At 39.9% G+C, this 21,465-nt stretch overlaps 1 protein-coding gene across 3 annotated transcripts in view; it reads right to left on the bottom strand.

Annotated features, from left to right (window-relative positions):
- Positions 1-12,799: 12,799 nt before the first annotated feature.
- The window catches only part of myo16 (myosin XVI), a 123,448-nt gene continuing 114,782 nt past the window's right edge, over positions 12,800-21,465 (bottom strand). For 2 of the 3 annotated variants that reach the window (XM_042001833.1, XM_042001831.1), the window contains exons 35-36: positions 13,659-13,721; positions 12,800-13,228 (exon numbers count right to left, since the gene is read on the bottom strand). In XM_042001833.1, coding sequence (XP_041857767.1) covers positions 13,070-13,228; positions 13,659-13,721 — 222 coding nt within the window. In that variant the 3' untranslated portion in view covers positions 12,800-13,069. Of the gene's footprint in view, positions 13,229-13,386; positions 13,722-21,465 lie in introns of those variants that run through there. The other variant, XM_042001834.1, reaches the window with a different exon arrangement.

A 21,465-nucleotide genomic window follows, 5' to 3' on the forward strand; every position in this document is an offset into this window, starting at 1 on the left:
TTCAAGATGTCTCACAATGGCGTCCTGTAAATCTGAGAACCTAGAATGAATAGTGTCCTTCCACATCAGAGCTGACATCATTGTTAGTAATTAAATAAAACTGAATTTAGATTTAATCCTCCACTCGATTTTTACTTTTCTTGATTTGGATTTGTAACTAACATCTCAACCCCCATCACATTAATGGCAAAACTGGGCAACCATTCTCTCTAGTAAAGTGGATTTGACTATTTTAGCTTACAATGACCATCATATATCAATATGAGCTTTTAGAAATGAACACTTCAGTGCAGTTTTACCATTCTCAGTATTTCTGCTGCATAGCCTTTTAAAGAAATGTCCTACTGTAATGATCATATGACTAGAATTTGGTTTTTGTCAAGTCTGCCTGCATATGTGGTCTGGTGGTGCATGGACATGTTTATATTCTGGTTCCCAGATATTTCTCAACAAACAGCAATAAGCGCTTATGTACACAGAAATATTTTTACCATATTTGTATATATATACTGCACAGAAGATAATGGATGACAAGCTCGGCAGACAGAGCACATTCTGTGAGCTGAGAGACGCCAATTATATCTGTTTAACTGATTCTCCTCCAACTGTGGACGTCTATTCAAATACAACTTCCTACTTGTGTGAGTCAGTGTCAACACTTATCTCCCCCACATGCACACACACACACACACACACACACACACACACACACACACACACACACACACACACACATATATGACTGTACACTTAAAGCTCTGGTATGCATTTACACTCCTCTCTCATCCTTTTTGCATTGCATAACTTACCAGCAAAACTGCAGTAAACAAAGGATGACTTCCTCTTTCAAGTGAAATCTGAGAATGAAAAAACTGTTCCTTCCCATTTATATTTACATTTATATTTACATGCTCACGTGTACGATCAGACAAACCAAAACAGAAACTTTGTTTAGTCATTGTTCCTCAGAGTTCATACTTTACATGTGTAATAAAGCCTGTTTTAAATAAAGAATGAAGTCTATGTGAATATTTTAAAGGTGAAAGGTAGAGAGGGCCAAATCATCAAAAGGGAGGATATGTGTTGGTAGTGATGGAGATGTTAAGACAGCATAATATTTGATTCAGCTTTACGGTCTTACGGGACTTAAGAAAACTCACTCCTCAATTTTCCAAGAGGTAACTCTAAAGAGCTCTAAAACTTTGATTCTTCAGAAATGAGTCATTGTAGAAGACCTAGTTGGGTCTGACCCAGCATGTTCAACTATGTGTGTGTGTGCGTATGTGTGTGTGTTGTTGTTGTGTGTGGGAGAGTGTCTGCGTGATTGCATTAGTGTTTGTATGTATATTTAAGTGCATGAGTGTGTGTATGGTCAGCTTGCTCAGTAGACATTCCCAGCTGTTTTCCAGGTAGTGTTCTCACGCTTCTCCCACATCTCCTGTTTCTCACGCTGGCTGCTTTAACTGTAATCCCTACCTGCACACACACACACACACACACACACACACACACACACACACACACACACACACACACACACACACACACACACACACACACACACACACACACACACACACACATGTTGGCTTGTTGCTTTACCTGTGCACTAGGTAAACAATAACCCACCTGACAGACTCAAACACACACATACACACACAATGACACACCCCTTCCCGTAAGTGATGACAAAGAAGCAGCCACATTAAAGACAGGGCAGAGGAAAATAACACACAATAACACATACACAAACACATTCGATGAGACAGGGAATGGAGCAATTGAGGTGAAGAGTAAGAAACAGGAAGAGGCAGGTAAGAGAGGTGGATAAACAAAGAGGAGGCTGAAGGTACAGGAGCCAACAGGATGAGATCAAGCTCTTCCATGGCTCCGCCCACCACGAGTGACTCACACTTGGCAGGTGGGCCTGAACGTGTGTTTGCAGCTGTAGGTCAACTCCGGGTGTGTCCTCATTACTGCACCAGTGAACATGTTTTCTCAAGTACAGGTAGAGTTTTTTTTATTACATCAGTGTTTCAGCAGATTTACACCAGCATAATCAAAGTGACAATCAGAATGGGCGCCTTGGAAAACACAGTGAAATGCTTTTTGTCTTGTGGAAATTTAGAAAACTGCATGCAGACGATATGATGTCAGATAGTCAAATTGGGAAACTCCCGAGTCTGTAAACCACAATCACGGATAGCATCACAAGAGCACAGTGTTTCCCTCCCAACTTTTGCTTTAAAGTGATGGATGTGGTTGGTGGACACCACAGCCACCAGTTCCTTAGAAGGCAACAACATCTGCTTCCCTGGCTGTTGAGCATCAGTGATCTGTCTGTGTGCATTTCCTCTGTGTGATCTTGTGTTGTTGAATGTTCAGGGTGCTGGAAGATCTATTAAAATCTTTTACGATCGATTACATGTTAACATACAGACCTGGATTTTAGAAAGTGAACTGTCACTCAGTAAAGCTTGCTGTTTAGATGCAAAACTTTGGGCATCCCTGTAAGAAGTGAAGTGGGTTGAAAATGATCTGTTCTTCAAAATGTATAACATTTAAGAGCAGCCACTCTTTTTAGCCATGAACATGTCTTAAAATACTAACCGTTGAGTCTTTTCTCTGGTATAAAACTGGAAATAAGTGACACATTTATCTTTACTTAAAAGCCAAAGTCAATTTATTTCCTTTTAAAGCAATAAGGCATCATTCTTGTTGGGTCAAATGATGATTTTCTGTTTTGTAAAAAATATCTGGTGTTGAAATTAGAAACACTGAAAAACACTTTCATGGACATCATTACATTCCAACCATTCACTCAGTACACTCTTAGTTGACCTTGGTGAATTTCTCTTGACTGACATTATGGTAAATGAATAATTTAAAAGCTTATTTTGTGCTTTGCTCACTCAACATATGTCAGTGTGGAAATACCCAAGTATAATGTTTTGTAGTCATTATAATGAGTTAGGAATACAATTAGGATAAGCATTCACACGTAGTCACAATCTGTATGAATGATGGAACATACGCACAATTTACTTGATGAGTGAATGAGTGTGTTTAATATTTAAAGGAAAAGGGCAGGGAAATAAAGATGGCTTCTATGTCTGTGTAATAGTGAAACTTTTTAAAATATTCCATGACTTCCCTGCAGAAATCATACTTGTTTGGCTATCACCCTTTCATGAATGCACACATGTTCATCTCTGACACAGGATGAAGATATGATCTAACCAATTTGTAGCTCCTTAAAATCAGTCACAGTCTTACTGAGCTCTTATACACCTAAGATGCAACAATGGTATCCCGGAGAAACAGCTCTGGTTAGTGCAGAGCTTAAGGAATGGGACAATTAGCAAAGGATGAATTTTGGTATGTTTTGGCCTAAAATTGCAAGGCTGTTCATGGCAACCTTGGTGAAACATTGTGTTCTGTAAGTGTCCTTCTGTTTGCTTTTGAATTAATCTTTTCATTTCTTAGGAATGGTTACATTTTCTTATTTAAAATCTCAGCATGGCAACACTTAATAGCAAAAGAAACCTATTATAGAGACACAAAAGTATTTGACATGTTTTTCTCATACCGAATGTGTATCTTGCCTCTCTGCATGCCAATGTTTACTTTGCATATTGCAATGAAGAGTTTGATGATTACAGTTAAATGGCAGAGGAAACAACTGAGGAGTACTTGCCATTGTCAAGGAATGTTCAACAGCTCTATGAATAATCCAGATATGTCTTCAGTTTTGCCTCTGTTGTGTCAGAAAATGTCCTCTATTGGAAGTTACATCTTATTATATTAAACTTTAGACGGATATTTCACAATCATTTTTACCACGCATGTCTTTGGGGAGACACAAAACAAAGCAGTTACAGCTAATGTTGCTCAATATTTAGCTGCAAGAACAAGTAAAAACGGTGAACTGGAGCATTTTGTACCCACCCATATAGAAAAAGCCAGTTGTCCTGTATTCCAGGCAAACAATAACAATATACTTGTTTCTCTTGTTGTCTTTCATCTATAGTCTACCTGATATTTGTTATGCTAACTGATGACCACAAAAACTTCACTTCCTCTAATCTCTGCATTGGTCCCATCAACATTTTCCATTATCTCTGATAATATTCTGAATTCTCTGGGCGCACGGCTTATCTCTGTCTCTCTCCATGTGACGCACAGAAGCTAGCAAGGTCGTGCAGTTTCTATGCTACACTGTCCTCAAGAAGTCAGTCTCAAGATGATTCCACGATAGTCTCAATCGCTTCTCTATTTGCAAGCAACGGTTTGACGGGAGAAGAGATAGAATAGAGAGAAGTGAAGGACAATGATGCCATTCCTTACATGTTTACTTTGATTTATTACACTGGTGGTCACAAAAGACATTTTCAGCCTACGATGACCTTTTCATGTGGTGACTGGAGCATATGTGGGAGAGTACACAGATATACACCAAGTGTTGAACAGGATTAGGTGGATGGGTGCAGCTCATGAAGAATTGGAGGAGACTCGAGGGGGGTTGGGCATCTCATTTGGGACTTACTTAATTATTCGTTGAGGCTGGTAGTGGTGGGGGAAAGATAAATAAATAATTAGACAAGCACACAATTGAGCTAAACAAGGCCTCTTCTATTAAGGACGATGTAAAAGAAGAGCAAATGTGTTCATAAAATAGAGGCGTGGATTTATTTTCCCCACTTCAGTATTAATTTTACTGGCAACAATAACAGGAAGAGACTCATGATACAAAAGATTCCCTTGTTTGGCTTCTATATCAGTGTAATGAAGCTGTTTTCCATCAGTGAAATCACACAGCAGGTTTACTGAGAGCTCCAGAGACACTGACACTCTCTGGAAGTAGGCCATCAGTTTCCTTCAATCACCCCAATGTGTAAGGCCGTGACGCTGACAGCCATCTATGGCGGAATGATACCCCTCCCCCTGAGCGCAATAAACAAACACACAGCCTCTGCAGAGTCCCCCAGGTGGTCTCAGTCAACACACTGAATGGAGCATCACTCAATGACAGTTCAAAAGAAAGACCATCCACCCATCCCTCATCTTATCGTCTCCCTGTCCTCCCTATCTTTTCCTCCTCTCTTGGTCTCTCCCACTCTTTGATCCACCTATTTTCATTTACCCCCTCTCTCATCCATCTTGGGGTCTTCCTGCTCTTCCCTGAGCTCCAGACAGGCTGATAGGCTCTAGACGTCATCCCTCACCTGGCTCTCCCTTCTGGGATAAATAAGTCCCAGAGAGCCCCTGGTGAAGGATGAGCCTTTTACACATACAAGTCCTTTAATAATTCTTTAGTATTGTGCTCTCATGCACGTACATTCTCACAGGGATAAATCAGACTCAGCTGTTGTTTCCAAATATCCTCCATCTGGTTACACAATTCATCTGACCCACAAAAGAAGTACCGACATGGTACATATCTACCACACTTCCATTTAATTCAAAGCTCACATTAGATGCTCAAATTAGATGCTGATTAGATGTTCATAGCAAAATGTGTGACAAGTAGATGAACTTGTGTGCCTCATCATGTCATAGCTGCAGTTTTAAAAGAAAGATGTTTTGCAGGAATTATGGAGTGAAACAAATTAGTTTGTTTTTTGTTTGTTTTTCCCCTCAAAAAAACTTTGTTACCATTTGCATCCTGATAAGTCAGCAAAAAGGTTTAGGAAAAAGCATGCTCTAAAATAATAAAAAAAAAAACTTTTCATATAACTTTGTGCCACAAACTTCCATTATAACTTGCTTTCTATGGAAGTTGTTGCTGTATTAAAGCGCCACCTTGACTGTATTGTTGTTGTTATAAACTCAACCACTAGAGGGGGTTATCAGCTGTGTGCAAATATGAGGAACTTGGGTTTTAGAAGATTAAACGGCTGCTGTCAACATCCTAAGCACCATAGTTATTGAACATCCAGAAAAAGGCTGTCATTATACAATGATATTAATGACTTTTGTGATATTACATTATAAAATGTCAATGTTGTAATGTGGTAATATTGTTATCAGAGTATATCTGATTAAAGGAAATATGGTTAAATACAAACTTGTTGTTAGGACCTTTTTAGAAACTAATTTTCTAAAAGAAAAACTTTGATACTTTTGTTTAATGTCAAAATTAACATTTTATATTTAGAAATATTTAAAAACATCCAATAAAAAACAGTTTTACTTATTTCCCATTGCATGAAGCAGCAAGGGGGCCTGCACAGTGGTGTGGCGGATAGCACTGTCGCCTCACAGTGAGAAAATTCCTGGTTTGAACCATATGTATTCCTTATGCATGTGTGGGTTCTGTCCTGGTAGCTCAGCTTCCTAAGACAGTCCAAAATAAAAACATGTTTGTTAGTGGGCGCATAAATGCCTGGTTGTCTCTCTTTGTTGGCCTTGCAATGTAACCTGTCTCTCACTTAGTACCTGCTCTAGTGACCCTGCAGCGGAATAAGCAGGTATAGACACTGTATGGATAGAAGAAGAATAGCAAGATTCTTCAAAGGTGCCTTAAATACTGATATTCTGATAATGACACTATCATAAATGGCTTTGGCCACAATAATTGTGAGGTGAAAATTAGATATAATTAAAATGTGTAATATTTTAATAAATAATAAATATAAATAATAAATTAAAAATATAAATAACAAAAATGTTTTTTTTTAACTTGCCTTCTAAATGTTAAAAGGCCTTATAAAGGACATTTTACACAAAGGGCCAGACCAGTTGAAAAAGGTAGATTGACACACAGACTCACCAAATTTTATACAATAAATACAATTTTATTTAAATATGGGAATTTACTTTCTTTATGGTAAAAAAAAAATCTTTGAAACTCATTTTATCTCTTAGCTGGTGTCTCAGTTAGTTTTGGGCTCTCCAACTGCAATGCTTTGGTCAGAAAATAGGCAATTTTAAAACTTATTTCAGGGACAGAATGAAGCTAATTTTTCCATGACTTTCATGAATCGAGCAGCAGCTTGGCTCCTGTGTGTAGTACATTGAATGGCAACTGTACCGTTTCCCTTTAATTTACCCAGAAGGATAGAGAGCTTTACAGACCGTTAACCTTGCAGTGCCTTGGTGTAAAAAAATCCGTTTAATTGGCTGAGTACTTGCGTGATTGCACAAGTATACACCTGCAGGAGAAGGAGTAGTTATCAGGAAGTCAGCAGGGATGGACAACTTGTAAAAACTAGCAGGATGTTGCTATCCGATGAAAAGCCTTCAGGATGTTCACAGACTTGATTTACACTTTTTCCAAAGCTCAAACACTCCAACACTGACATGTCATGCAGTGACTGGTGAGGTGTGTGGAACATGGAGTGTGTCAGCAGCAGTATGTTAATATTCAAGCTCTGGAGGCAAAACATAAATGCTTTAAAGATTGGCTGAATTATGTTAATTAAGTGAGTTTTAATGCTTTTTAAAAAAACAGAAGTCCATTTGAAGTGTACAACTATATACATGTTAACATAAGAGGAAAAACTAGCAGAGGCAAAGTTTATACTAGCAGTCCAATAACAGCCAGGCAGTTATGCAAGTGTTGGCATGGCCTGAACGAAGAGGATCATAACAGCTGTAATGAAAACCAGAGAGAAAGAAAGAGTGGGCCAATGAAAAGTTGCAAACCTTCTATCACAACTCCAGCCACCCTGAAGAGATTTCACTACCCCCTGGTTTACTTTTAACAGTTATGACCTGTTTTTCTCCAAGTCCTCATTTCCCCCGTTTCTCTTTAAACCTTCGCTTCACTTGGTTTCTCTCTGCATGTCTCTTTTGTTCTTGTCTCTTTCCTTGAGCATTTTAGCACGGTAGGTTTTTCTCCTTTTGAGCGCTAGCAGAGCAACAACACATTCCTGTCCGCATTCCAGCCTCAGGAAAAACAGTGTCCGGAACATAATAAAAGGCCAAGCACGTCATTTGTTTTTAAACCCACTTGCTGGCTGGAACAAAGCTGTGCTGAGGGCAGGGTTGGGCAGATATGTTTGTGTGAAAGAGACAGTCAAAAAGATGTGTTTGTGTTTACAAGAGGCTGTGTGCATGTGTGTTTTCTGTTTTTCTCTGTGGTAATAACATTGTGATGAGCTTACTCTTCCACCTACTATACCACGTGGTTTCCACCTAGCCACACGACCTGAAAGAAAAAAAAAAAAAAAAAAAAAGAACTGACTCGGATCGTATGTTTGTCTCCTCTCCTTGTTGTCATTAGCATTTGTGTACCTTGTATCATTTTTCACATGAACCCAAAGTACCTTCTGACCTTGCTTGAACTATCTGGACTTCCAGGTGTCTGTGGTATAAGCATTCACACTGTACACTCACTCACAGAAACATAACAATCACCAGTGGATAGCTGATAAAGAGGAGCAGTGGACATTTTGATGCAATATAAGTTGGCAACTTTTTCTGTTTGATGTGTAAATAGCCTTTCATGAATGCACACACATGCTCACTAAAACCTTGAAAATGATCCATTAAACAACAACCTCTGACAGTGGTAGCAAGATGAAGGTTGGAGCAGTTTGAATGTTTTAGTGTTTTGGCCCTGATGTATCCTTGGTCTGAGAGCCTCTTGAACTCAATGTCCCGCTTGAAACTATTAAACACCCCATCCTTCTATTTAGCTCCACTCTCCAAATCTATAAGTGATTTTGGTGCAAAAGCCTCTGTGCTTATATTTGCTGTCATTCAGCCCTGTTGGTTTTATTAATTTAATCCATCAAGTCTGTATTTATTACAGCCACTTCTGAACACTAAATATCTGCAAAGAGAGCATCCTTCATTCAAGCCAATTCTCTATTTTGCAATCTTCAGAGAAAATCATCCAGATCTGCACCAGAACTTAATGACCTTGTTCTTTGCTTATGCCCAGTCTCTCCAGATTTCTTAAAAAATCAGCTCTATTGTTTTTTTTTTACATAATCTTGCAGGGAATTAGAAAAACAAATATTTTGTCCTCCTTGAATCTCACCTTAGGGGAGGAAATATTTTTTCTGCAGCTGTTTGATGATGAGAGTTCCCCCAATGGCCAAGCCTTAGCCCTGTTGACCCCATCCTGTCCTTGCCAGCTCCATCAGCTCTTCAGGAAGCTAATGATCTCCTTCCTGCATCTGACAGTGAACGTGGTGCCTGAACGCAGGCCCTGTGTGTAAAGGATGAATGAGTGTACGTGCATGTGCAAGTCCAAGCACAATGATTATTCAGCCATAACGGAAGTCATAAAGACTTCCGCTGATCACTATCAGTGTAGACAGAGGGAGTGGAGAGATAATACAGCCACAGGGTATAAACGCAAAACTAGACCAGAGTTGGAGTGACAACTAAACAAAGCTGCTGCCTGTGAGGGTGACAGATTCTTCATCCAACTCACATTATTTGTAAATGTCACCAAATGTCAGTAGGTGTCAGTTAACTATGGCCATGCTAATTTAAAAAACATGGTTTACAGTTCCCGGTGGACTGCACGACATTATCGCTCTCACACATGCTTTAAGTTGTTTTAGCTGTTGAAACTTCCCTCTAGCGTGAGTTGTTGCAGGTTCGCGTGTATCTTTCTGACATAGAGTAAATTTCATGCATTGCACAGTAATAGATTTGACCCACCGTCTGGACTCAACCCTGTTTTGCTCTAATTTCAAGTCTGCACAACTTCTTATAGTAAAGGTTATAAATTATCCAATGCTGCATTTTTTTCATGTATGTATTATTAAATAGCATATCTTATGATACATAAAAGCGACACCTGCAACAGACTGAAACTTTAAAGATTAGTATCATGAGGACAAGGAGAAGTAGCAGAGGAATAAAGTGTGGACAAAGACATTTATGTCTTCCATGAAATGATGAAATGATCTTAAAGTGAAATGAATTGCAAACCATTAAATTTAAAGAAGTATTGTTAAAGGGACATTGTGTATGAATGAGTTCCTCCTAATACTGGAACTGTGTATTGCTTTCTACACACACACACACACACACACACACACACACACACACACACACACACACACACACACACACACACACACACACATAAATATACTCTATTAGGGAACAGAAGACAAGTGTCAGATTGTGTTCAACAGGATTTTGGCAAAGTTTATACCATAAATTGAAGCAAAATGTTTCAGAAACTATATGCGACAAATATGTCACGTCAGGCTCTTATGGGTTAAAATCTTTCTCCTTCTTGAGCTCCTGGTACCTGATGGCTAGCTAATAATAATAATGGATTAGATTTATATAGCGCTTTTCAAGGCACCCAAAGCGCTTTACATTGTGAATCCATTATTCATCCACTCCTCACTCATACCTGGTGATGGTAAGCTACGTGTGTAGCCACAGCTGCCCTGGGGCAAGCTGACGGAAACGTGGCTGCCAGTCTGCGCCTACGGCCTCTCCGACCATCACCGAACATTCTTCCACCAGCGATGCCAACAAGGAGGGTTAAGTGTCTTGCCCAAGGACACAACGACAGATGACTGCGGGAGCGGGAATCGAACCGCCGACCTTCCGATCATTGGACAGCCTGCTCTACCGCCTGAGCCACTGCCGCCCCGAGCTAGGGAGATGCTGATCCTCCTTTTTTCTATCGTCTGGTCACGCTGCCTTTTAAGTGCCCTTAATTGCTTTCTTGGCCCTGGTGAAAACAGCTCCCATGCTGTTGCTACACGTCCTGCATTTCTGTGAATAAGGATTTAACAGATTTTCCAACTTGCCGGGGTAGTAAGCTTCTCTCATTTTTCTCCTCCTCCTGGGTCCCAATCACTGTGTGCTGGCTCGCAAGGATTCCACGCTGGTGTTATTTGTCCCTTGCCGGCAGCTGTAGTTTCAAGATGGCAGACCATCATGAAGCTTCCCTACCAGCGTACCCATGTTTATAAACAAATCTAAAATTTTTCGCTTACGAGAATGTATCAGATCATTAGCGGAGGTCATAATACACCAATGATAACACATATATACGTGCAGACACTGATTTTGACCAGTAAACAACAGAAAATGTTACACAATATCCCTTCAAGGTAGTCTTACCTTAAATTTACATTTTCCATGCTTTGATTTTTTCAACAAATAACTCCTATTATAATTCTAAAACTAGTGATGAATGGAACTTGACAAGTTTTCTCACCAATGAGCCACAACTGTGCATTGTTAGCATGAGCATAGAATCTGCAGTTTCAATGTATTTTTCTAGCATTGTGCCTTTATTTGTTTTATATGCAGGATTTGTAAGGATGGCAGGATTATATAGATGCGGTAATGTAAAGCTTTAGTGATCGGGAAACTGATGTCTGGAATTGTTATGACCCTAAGTCACAAGATCAGACGTAAGATTAGTCAGGTAGCTTGACTGGTTTATAATGAAAATATTTGAGGCAAAGTGCATGGTATCTGTGGTGGTAACCATCAACCTGGAGACGGATCTTTGTATTACTGCAAAAACACTCCAGTGGCCAAATCTGATAAAATGTCAGCAAATTTTGTGTTTGAAAAAAACTTTCTGAATGTCCCATTAGGATTAAACTCTTTGACCCATTTCTATGGGTTTTGCTCAAGTTTTATCTATAAGTAACATTAGAGGCTGTTTACACAATAACATTTTACTGATCTTTTATATTAGTTTAAAATGATAGTTGCAGGAACTGCATTTATGAGTTAAACAACCAAAATATGTGAACCAGTAACACGACATTTGCTGCATTTCCATTACAGTTTTTGTGCAAAATGAAAGCGATATTTCTCAAATTTCGACAAAGTGCAATTGCAATTTGCAGGTGTTTCCAGTGAATGGTGTGTAGCGCATTAGCCGTTATTCTCGTAAAATCTCATCTCACAAGACTCCTCTTTGAAGAGGAAGGAGATTTCTAATTCTTTGTAAAACTCAGCATTTCGCTGGTGTCTGCTATCAAGGATGACAATTATATTTTTTTCTTTAATTATTTGTAAAAAGATTTCCATCTCCTCCTGCGTCTACCCATCTTTATTTGAAATGAACCGGTAACGTGACCCCAAACGTCATGTGCAGAAAAAGTGTTTCCATTACACTTTTGTGATAAACTTCTATATTGACACGTCTGTGTCACGTCATCTCCTTCTGTAATTGTTGATGTAGTGCCATCTGTGGCAGGAAGTTGAATATGTTTTTTAATAGGTACAATATTTTGAGTAGTACAGCATGAATGCAGACTCGGTCTGGAAGAATGTTGCTGAGTTGTTGTTGAGTCTAGTGGACACTCCTGTTATGAATGCACCTTATGACTCCTGAAACTGTGTGCAGAAGACTTAGACAAATTGCTCAGTTTGTTGATTTGTATCAATTATCCCATTAAGCACTGAGACACCCATGATAACCTGTAAGGCTGGGTGTAGCTTACTCAAATCAGTTGTGAAGTAAGAGAGACACCTTGTCTAATGTGAACTATATAACTGTTCAAAGTGATTGAAACTCCTGTATTTAAAGCTTAACTTTAGCTGTTGGCAGAAAAGGTCACAACACAGTATGGTGTATTTCTGAAAGATGGAACAAACACTCCACATTAGACAGACATTGTTACATTACAAATAATGTCTCTGATTTTACGATGATTGCATGCTGTTTCAAAACTCATAATGAGTCAGCATCATGACAACGGTTCACTGTCAACAACAGTCTTTTTTATGACACAAAAAGACCTAATTATCTATAAAATGTCTCACACATGAAACATTAAAAAGTCAAAGTTTAATAACTGACCAATAACCAGCAGTTTTTACAACATGTTTTTATATGACCCAATATTATAGTTCCCATTTGTTAAGATTGAAGGGACCAATAAATTAAGTAATTAATGACCACTGTTATCTTGCCCCTTGACCTGGACATCTCTCATAAAACAGGAGGTAAAAAGTCAGCCCCACCAATTTCCGTTTTTTATCTGCTGTTCAAGCAAATTTCTGTAAGACATCCAAACATCTCCTCAATCAGCTTAAGTGACAGTGAGCTGAGGGTTGCTATGTTTCTTTGTCTTAACTTATAACATGTCTTCCCTTGTAATAAAATTTGCTTTATTTAATTTAGACTAAGTATGATATTTAGAAAAAAATAAGAAAATTCTTTCTCATGCTTTTGGGTACCCTCACACTGCTTTTTGTTTTCCCTCCAGTGGTCTTGATGTTGTAATCCACACCTGGACCGGCGCCAATCATGTCTGCAGACACCTGCGTCAGACTGAGAAAAACAAGAGTGAAAAGAATGGATTCCTCCCTTCCCCCCTTTTACCCATGTTGCCTGTTGCCCTCCCTGCTTGTCTGCACTTTGCAGACCCCTCCCCCTCATTCTCCATGAGTTTGAATTGATCATGTGACTTCCTTCCTGTTGTTTTGACCCTGGGGTCACTCTACCTCAGGTTCAATGTATGCCCCCCCCCACCTCCACCCAAACAACACCCCTTATGCTTATTAAACACTATCTGAAAATCTCAGTATCTTCTGCTTTCCGTCTCTCAAGCACACAAACACACACACACACTGGCACAAAAATATAGAAACACAAAGCAGGGGAGACAGAAGAGAGAGGTGGGCCTCTGCTGAATGTGATTGAACTTTAGAGGAACTCAGCGACCGCGCTCTCCTCTTTATGGTGCTCGACTCCAGCTGACCTTTCCGTCTGTGGAGTACGGCAGACTGTGGGGGGTTGGGTGCCGGGCTCTTGTTATGACTATCTGAAAAGAAAAAAAAAAAAAAAAGAAGAAGAAAGGAACACCATGTTTTGGATTCAGACATTGACTGGTGATGGAGACTACTATTAACATCAGTCAGCCTTTTCCTTTGTACAGACAGAAGTGGATAATGAATTATCTCCACATTTCCTACAGTTCTTTCATGTCAACATCAGTTGTCCAGAGTAACCATTATTTTAAAAAGGTTTTGAGGTCACTATGAACAATACAATCCAAGACCATCAGAATGTAAAACGTTCCCCAAATCCCACTGGTTTTTAACATGTAATCTCCTGAATTATTGACAATCCCGTTATCTCACATTTTTTCCATGGAAGCCTTTTGTTCTTATCTAAACACCATTCATGACACTTCGCAGGTTCAGAACAAGCATCAGAGCATCCACAGTGATTCTAGTGTTGTCATGGTTGCAGATAGGGCTGCATGCTAGCACTCTCTTCAGATATTCAAAACACATGACCGTGAATGCATGAGCTCTCAAGGAGAAAAGAAAGCGCATCTTTTCAGCATTTATTCAGTGAGAATTAAACCTACTAAGCACCTGCCTGTGTCTGCCTACAGGAGATCCTAATCCAGAAATATTCTCAGAAATATATGTCATTTTGCATTTCTAGAGACTACTGGAATGCAAGAGGTTAGTGTTTGGCAAATCATGCCATTTTACTTGTTTTTAAAGGTGCTCTGGGAATGAACATAAGTGTGAGCTTCAGAAACCAGTAAACAAGCCCACAAGGGGCCACATGATGGACTCCAGAATTCAGCTACAAACAGAGAAGATATATATATATATATATATATATATATGTTGCTTTTACTCACTGTTTGGTTAGGAAACAAAACAAAACAAAACAAAAAAAAAACGAACAAAAAAAAAAATATATATATAATAAAAGACTGAGCTGTTTTTTCTGCTGGGGCCATGTCATCAGAATCTGCTTCTGAAAAAAGTACACTCATATGAACTGCACTAAATATGCAATAGAACATCATAGAGTTCATTTTCACCATATTAAACCATCTAAATAAGTTAGACATGCCTGCTGCAAATACACAATACACTGATAATGTTTGCAGATATGTACTAACTTACCTAGTAAACAGCTGAACTTGGACAAATACTCAAGAAAAAGAGAAAAGCCCAAAGGCCCATGTTAATCAGTAATGGCAGATATAAATCTGAATGAGATGTGTTGGAGTAGGAAAACATCTAAAATACGCAGGGCAGTGAATCCTGAGGAATGGGTATAGTCTTCCAAAATTTGCAGTATGTTTTTATTATTAGCTAACTTTAGTTTTCCATTTCCGGTGGCACTGTTCCATTTGCTGCATCTCTGTACTCTTCCGCAAGACTACGCATGAAAAGGACGCAGAAGAAGGATTGATGGCTCTGTGCATATGTATATTTAGCATAGAGCTTAAATGAGGCTTTAGAGCAGGACTACTCAATTCGGTCCTACGAGGGCCGCAATCCAGCAGGTTTTCCATGTATCCCTGCACCAACACACCTGAGTCAAATTAATGAGTCATTGTGTAGAACCTGATTGGCTGTTAGAGCCACCTAATTTGACTCAGGTGTGTTGGTGCAGGGATACATGGAAAACCTGCTGGATTGCGGCCCTCGTAGGACTGAATTGAGTAGCCCTGCTATAGAGTCTCTATGTGGGTAGCTGTAGTCAGTAATTGTGAATTTTTGTAAAGAAAAAGTAAGCTGTACTTTCCCTTCCCTTTCTACCTCTTCCTCCCCCAACACCCAACTCGCCTCGTCTGTGAACGAATGTGTAAAGTGCGAACACACTGAGCAAAATGATATCACCATTTTCTTGTACATGTCAAAGTAACTTATAACGTTTTGTTGTTACTTACTGTCCAGGAGAAGAGCTAGCTCCAAGTCAATCACAGCCCCTTTAGCTCTTGCAGTGCTCTCCACTTTGGAAACACAAGGCCCATGTTAATCTGGGTTGTCCCTTTCTTAATCCAGCGACGTCTTCGCCAACAACTGTTGTTTCTTTAGAGGTTTTGTCGGAGCCTAGTTGTCTTTAGGTGAATGTTTTGTTCCATTCTGCCATTTCGCTTAGAAAATACATGCTGCCATTGCTTGCTGGCTGTAGCCTTTTATAGGGAGGGAGGACTGAGGCACCCAAGAGAAGAGAGGAGGCGGCGATTCACATGAATTTACAAGAACAAGCAACTGGACTGTCTGGTAAACAGGGGACTGGAGATCAACACAGAGAGACGGTGTGTGATGTCATGCTGTACTCCAGATGAAATTACAACTTTAGTTCTTCACATAGCATTTTTTTCTCTCAATCTAGAAATGACCGAGAGATGTAGTCCACCCAGTGTTTGCAATCTCATATTTTAATAGGCGAAGGTAGGAACGTAGATCACCGGTAAATTAAGAGATTTGCCTCTTGGCTCAGCTCCTTCTTTACCACAACATGTCACGATCAGGAGGGAGGATCCAAGGAGATGTACACACGGTTAGTTACTGGTGAGTGTTTATTTACAATAAGAATGTGCACGCAGGTGAATCCCGTAGGATGTGAGGCTGGCAGGCGGTGCGAAGAACAGGCTGGCAGGCAGGCAGGGCAGAGAACAAAGCTGGCAGGCAGGCAGGGCGGAGAACAGGCTGGCAGGCAGGCAGGCAGAACAAGTCGGGTAGAGGACGCAGGGTGAAGAGCTTGGGAGGACAAGAGACACGATTAGCACACAGGATTACTAGTCAGACTTGGATTTGTGCCGAGCTGGTTACCACAAGAGCAGTACGATCCAGCGAAGACTAGACGTCGTCTGGGAGTCTTTATGCTCGTCCTCTAATGATCCGGAATGTGCTGCAGCTGAGTAGCGCAGATTGAGAGTGCCGCCTCTCCTCCAGATTGGGCGAGGGAGGAGATCCATGCGGGATGCTGACACAACAGACCGATGCAGAGTCTGCATCACTGCAGATGCTTCACTGATCCGCCTGTCAATCTCCCACTCCATCTTTGCCTCCCTCGTGAACAAGACCCCGAGATACTTGAACTTCTCCACTTGGGGCAGGACCTCATTCTTGACCCGGAGAATGCACTCCACCTTTTTCTGGCTGAGGACCATGGTCTCGGATTTAGAGGAGCTGATTCTCATCCCAGCTGCTTCACACTTGGCTGCGAATCGCTCCAGTGAGAGCTGAAGATCATGGCCAGATGAAGCCAACAGAACCACATCATCTGCAAAGAGCAGAGACCCAATCCTGAGGCCAATAAACCGGATCCCCTCAACCCATCGGCTGTGCCTAAAAATTCTGTCCATAAAAGTTATGAACAAAATTGGTGACAAAGGGCAGCCTTGGCGGAGTCCAACCTTCACTGCAGACAATTCTGATATACAGCCAGCAATGTGGACCAAGCTCTGGCATCGGTCTTACAGTCACCTGACAGCTCGTACAAGGGGGTCTGGCACTCCATACTCCCGGAGCACCCCCCACAGAAGCCCAATGGGGACACGGTTGAATGCCTGCTCCAAGTCCACAAAGCACATGTAGATTGGTTGAGCAAACTCCCATGCTCCCTCCAAGACCCTGAAGAGGGTGTAGAGCTGGTCCACTGTTTCACAACCGGGGCCCTGCCACAAGGAGCTTTCTAACCACCTCAGCAACCTCAGCCCCAGAGATAGGAGAGTCCATGCCAGGGTCCCCCGACTTTGCTTCCTCGTCGGAAGATGTGTTGGTGGGATTGAGGAGGTCTTCGAAGTATTCCCTTCACTGCCCACCCTCGACTCTAGTCGATTCTGGTGGACCAGAATCTTCTCGAATCCATCTCCATGGCCTCTCCAAACTTCTCCTATGCCCGAGTTTTTGCCTTAGTGACTGCCAAATGCTTAGCCTGCCGATACCCATCAGCTGCCTCCGGAGTCCCACAAGCCAAAAAAAACCTGATAGGACTCCTTCAGCTTGACGGCATCCCTCACTGGTGGTGTCCACCAATGAGTTGGGGATTTCCACCTCAACAGGCACCGGCAACCTTAGTTATTGTTATTCTTATTATTAAATAATAAGAATAATAATAATAACAATAATAATAATAATGTGCACTGAATCCTGCTTGTCTTCATTTTTGAAGTGTTACATTTGGTTATAAAGATGACAAGATTCAAATCATATAAAAACAGCTTTAAGTAGCAATAGCCTATTAAATGCTACCAAATTTGGACAGCAAGCCTACATTCTGGTCCTATAATGACGTCCGGATGCACATCCTTATGGTGTAGTGACTGAAGGAAAAAGTGGTACATCTCAGAATAAAATTTCATCTCTCCTTACATACTGTACCTTCTACAGCTTGTCAAGATAAATGCCACCTTCTGTTTTTAATCACAGTATCCTTATAAGATGCGATGCATCATTGAAGCAACTACATGCATCTGCTTAAACAAAACTTCCAGGTGAGTCTGAAGATTGGTCAGTGGTGTTATTAACCAGGAGGTCTGGGCATGCCCTCAATCTACTATTAAAATGAATCATTAGAATAAAAAGTCACTGTAGAAGTAAATTTGAATTATTAAACACCACAGCCAGCAGAATTGCAAGTAATAGAGTGCAGTTCATGGAACAGATCTGGCGAACGTGCTTAAATGCGGATGTATTTTTTTTTGTGTTTTTTTTGCCAGCAACCAGCAGTACAGTAAAATTACATCACTTCTTGACTTCACTTGTTCTTGAATAAATTAAGTGAATAAAAAATAGTGAGGAAAATTCTAATGTTTGGACATGATCTGCATTATCTTAGATTTAATTTTAAAATAACAAAATGCTTTCTATATGATATAACTCAATGAACAAATAAAGCTGTGTAGTGTCATCTGAATGTGGTGGTATGGATGGCATGAGAAATGGCTGAAATGAACAGTAATTCTAGATCCAAAATGAAATAACACTTTATGTGAAAAAACCCAATAGCCTTGATACTTTCCAAAAGAAACATGGTAAAGTTTTTAAGAATTCCTTTCAAGCAGAAACTGCAGATTGTACATAACCTATTTTTCAAAGAAGCAAAAACCTTTCTGCAAAATTTAAAATGATTTTCATTTAAACTTTATCATCTCCATCTATGCCCCGAACATCAAAGCTCACATATAAAAAGTTAAAACTCAACATATCTACTGAACATGATAATCACCGATTTAAACAGGCAGCTTTGGAGGCGCAGATATTCGTAGAAACACAAAAATTGGAGGCCACAGAGAAATATGCAAAAAACTATGGCATAGACAAAAAGTTAATGTCATGCAATGTGTGCATCCCAACTGCTTCCCTCTGTGGAGATGGAAGGAAGAGATTCTCTCCATGCTGCTTTGACAACTCTGGAGAACACAGGGTTTTAAGCAGTCCAAATAAAACCTGCCTGCAGCTGCAAAACGTTCTGTTCCCAAACTCGAGTACGATGAGACCCCTGGCACAGTGTCAGGCATAAGTGTGAGTGCTTCTCAACGCCATATCCAAGCAGAGCAAGGTGACCTACTAATGTCATGTCAGCCATTTGTGGAACAAGAAGAGCTGAGAGTACTTTCTCCCTGTGAATGCTAAGGATGTGTGTTACCACTTAGGCGGGTAATGAGATACACACAGGTATCTAGAAACAGAAACTCCTTTTAAATATTGGATAATCCAAGTATTCCATAAGTATTTGGACAGTATTGGGTATTTTTTTTGTTCCTTAGTTTCTGTTCTTCTGTTTCTTCTTTAATGTGTTTGGTTTTGCGTCATTGACAAATCCAGTCTAGCAGCCACAAGTTTTTATCCAATTCGAACTGAATGCACAACTGAGAAAATAACACATTTACAAGCCAAAATGAGCAGCAATACAGACATTCCATGTAACTTCCATGTGAATAAACATCCCAATATTTTAGAAATTTATACACAACAACCTATAAGGTATTACCAACATTGTAGGTTAAAATGTGATGCTGGGGGGACCAACAATGTCCTAAATTAGAGTTATAAATCTATTAGAAAACTTTTTTGGGGAATAGTTACACAAACGGACTTTAACAATTTCTCAAATTCAGGAGCAAAACCATGAATATTTCTAAGTAATAAAAGGCCATACATTTCTTAGAAAAACTCAGAAAATGCCTGAGGTTATAATTACAATTTTAGAAGACTAAGAAGTTATGGCACATCAGAAGAAGAAGAAAAATGGCATCAACTTAAAAACACAACACCCAGCACAGAAGAAGATATATAGGATGAGTGTATGATGGTGGTCTTAGGACTATTGTTAACAGAAAAATCCAGAACTGAAAGAAATAACAGACTGAAGACAGCGTGAACAATTCCTTGGTCTCATTCGGTTCCATGTTACCATCCACAGAGTCACAATCAGGAGTTGTTGGCTTTCCACACACACGTGAAGATATTTTGTTGTAAATATTGAACATGTTTCATACTTCCTATTGTCAGCCATGACCCGTTTCGTATCTGATTATCGGGACGAATTCGCTCTTAACCCACCTCAGACCAAATGATAATTTTATAGGAAAATCTTATAAGACTCAAGATATTCTGGTGTTTGCCGTCCTTGGTCGGGAAGGGGGGGAAATCGGGACAAAAACAGCCCAACAATCTTTATGTGCGTTCCAGGCCTAAGATGACTTGTTGGGCCTCTGTGTTGATACATAAAGGAAATTATCTAAGATTTGTCCCTGCATGCTGTTGCTGTGTTACTTCCCTAACTACAACAATTCAAACAAAGGACTTCCCCTTTTTTATTTTAATTTTTTATACTCTGCAATAACTACCTGACTTTATTATCCCTAATACACAACCTTTGGCAAATTTGACAACCTCAGAAAACATGAGGCATAATTTGGTCAGAACAAGCCCTCAATTAACCATTCTATTCCTTAATTTAGTTTAATAAACATGTTTTACATTTTGTCTTTTATATACTGAAGAATGAAAGTTGTTAGACTACAAACAAAGAATTGTCCTTCCAAGTGAGCATCCACCCCCAACTGTGATGTTTCTCAACTATTTTACTGTCTCTCAGAGCAATTCACATGCAATCCTCATGGCTGAATATAATAAATATTTATTGTGTCTTCACATCACATCGTTGGTCTCCACTTAATGTGGAGGAGCCAATGCTGTAAAGTGTAACAGTTTAATTCTAGCATGCACAAATTCTCAGCTCCACTCTGTCACATTGTGTCATGATAATCAGCATGTAAATCATTCAGCAACAGTTTTACATTTTTAATGTTAATACATTTCCTCTTTACAATATCCAAAAGAGGATGCATCGCAGTATGACATGAGTATGTGTAAATGTGTCTTTGCATGTGCTACCCTCCTGTTTGTTAGGTCTGCTGTATGCTAACACACAGATCTAGCAGGGTGTGCTCATTAGGATTAGAACACTTTGATAGGATGGACAGATGAAACCGTCAACTGTGAGGATGGTAGTACCAGTGCCCACACATGCCTCACATGCTCTGAAAGTGAAGGAATAGACGACTAATGGCTGAATGGAAAAGCAGCACTGTTTTAGCTGCATGTCTGCTATGCTGTGCTGTAAACAAATTAGATGACAGTGGGATGGGAGTTGTGTGGAATTTTAAACATGGAGGGCAATATTTTCTTATGGATTCTCAGCTTTTTGGATTAATTCAATAACACAATTTAAATATTCTGATGGACCAGGACATACACATTTCAAATTCCGCTGCATTCAGTTTGCTGTTGTGT

Source organism: Melanotaenia boesemani, chromosome 12 (assembly GCF_017639745.1).
Source record: "Melanotaenia boesemani isolate fMelBoe1 chromosome 12, fMelBoe1.pri, whole genome shotgun sequence".
Lineage (NCBI taxonomy): Eukaryota > Metazoa > Chordata > Actinopteri > Atheriniformes > Melanotaeniidae > Melanotaenia > Melanotaenia boesemani.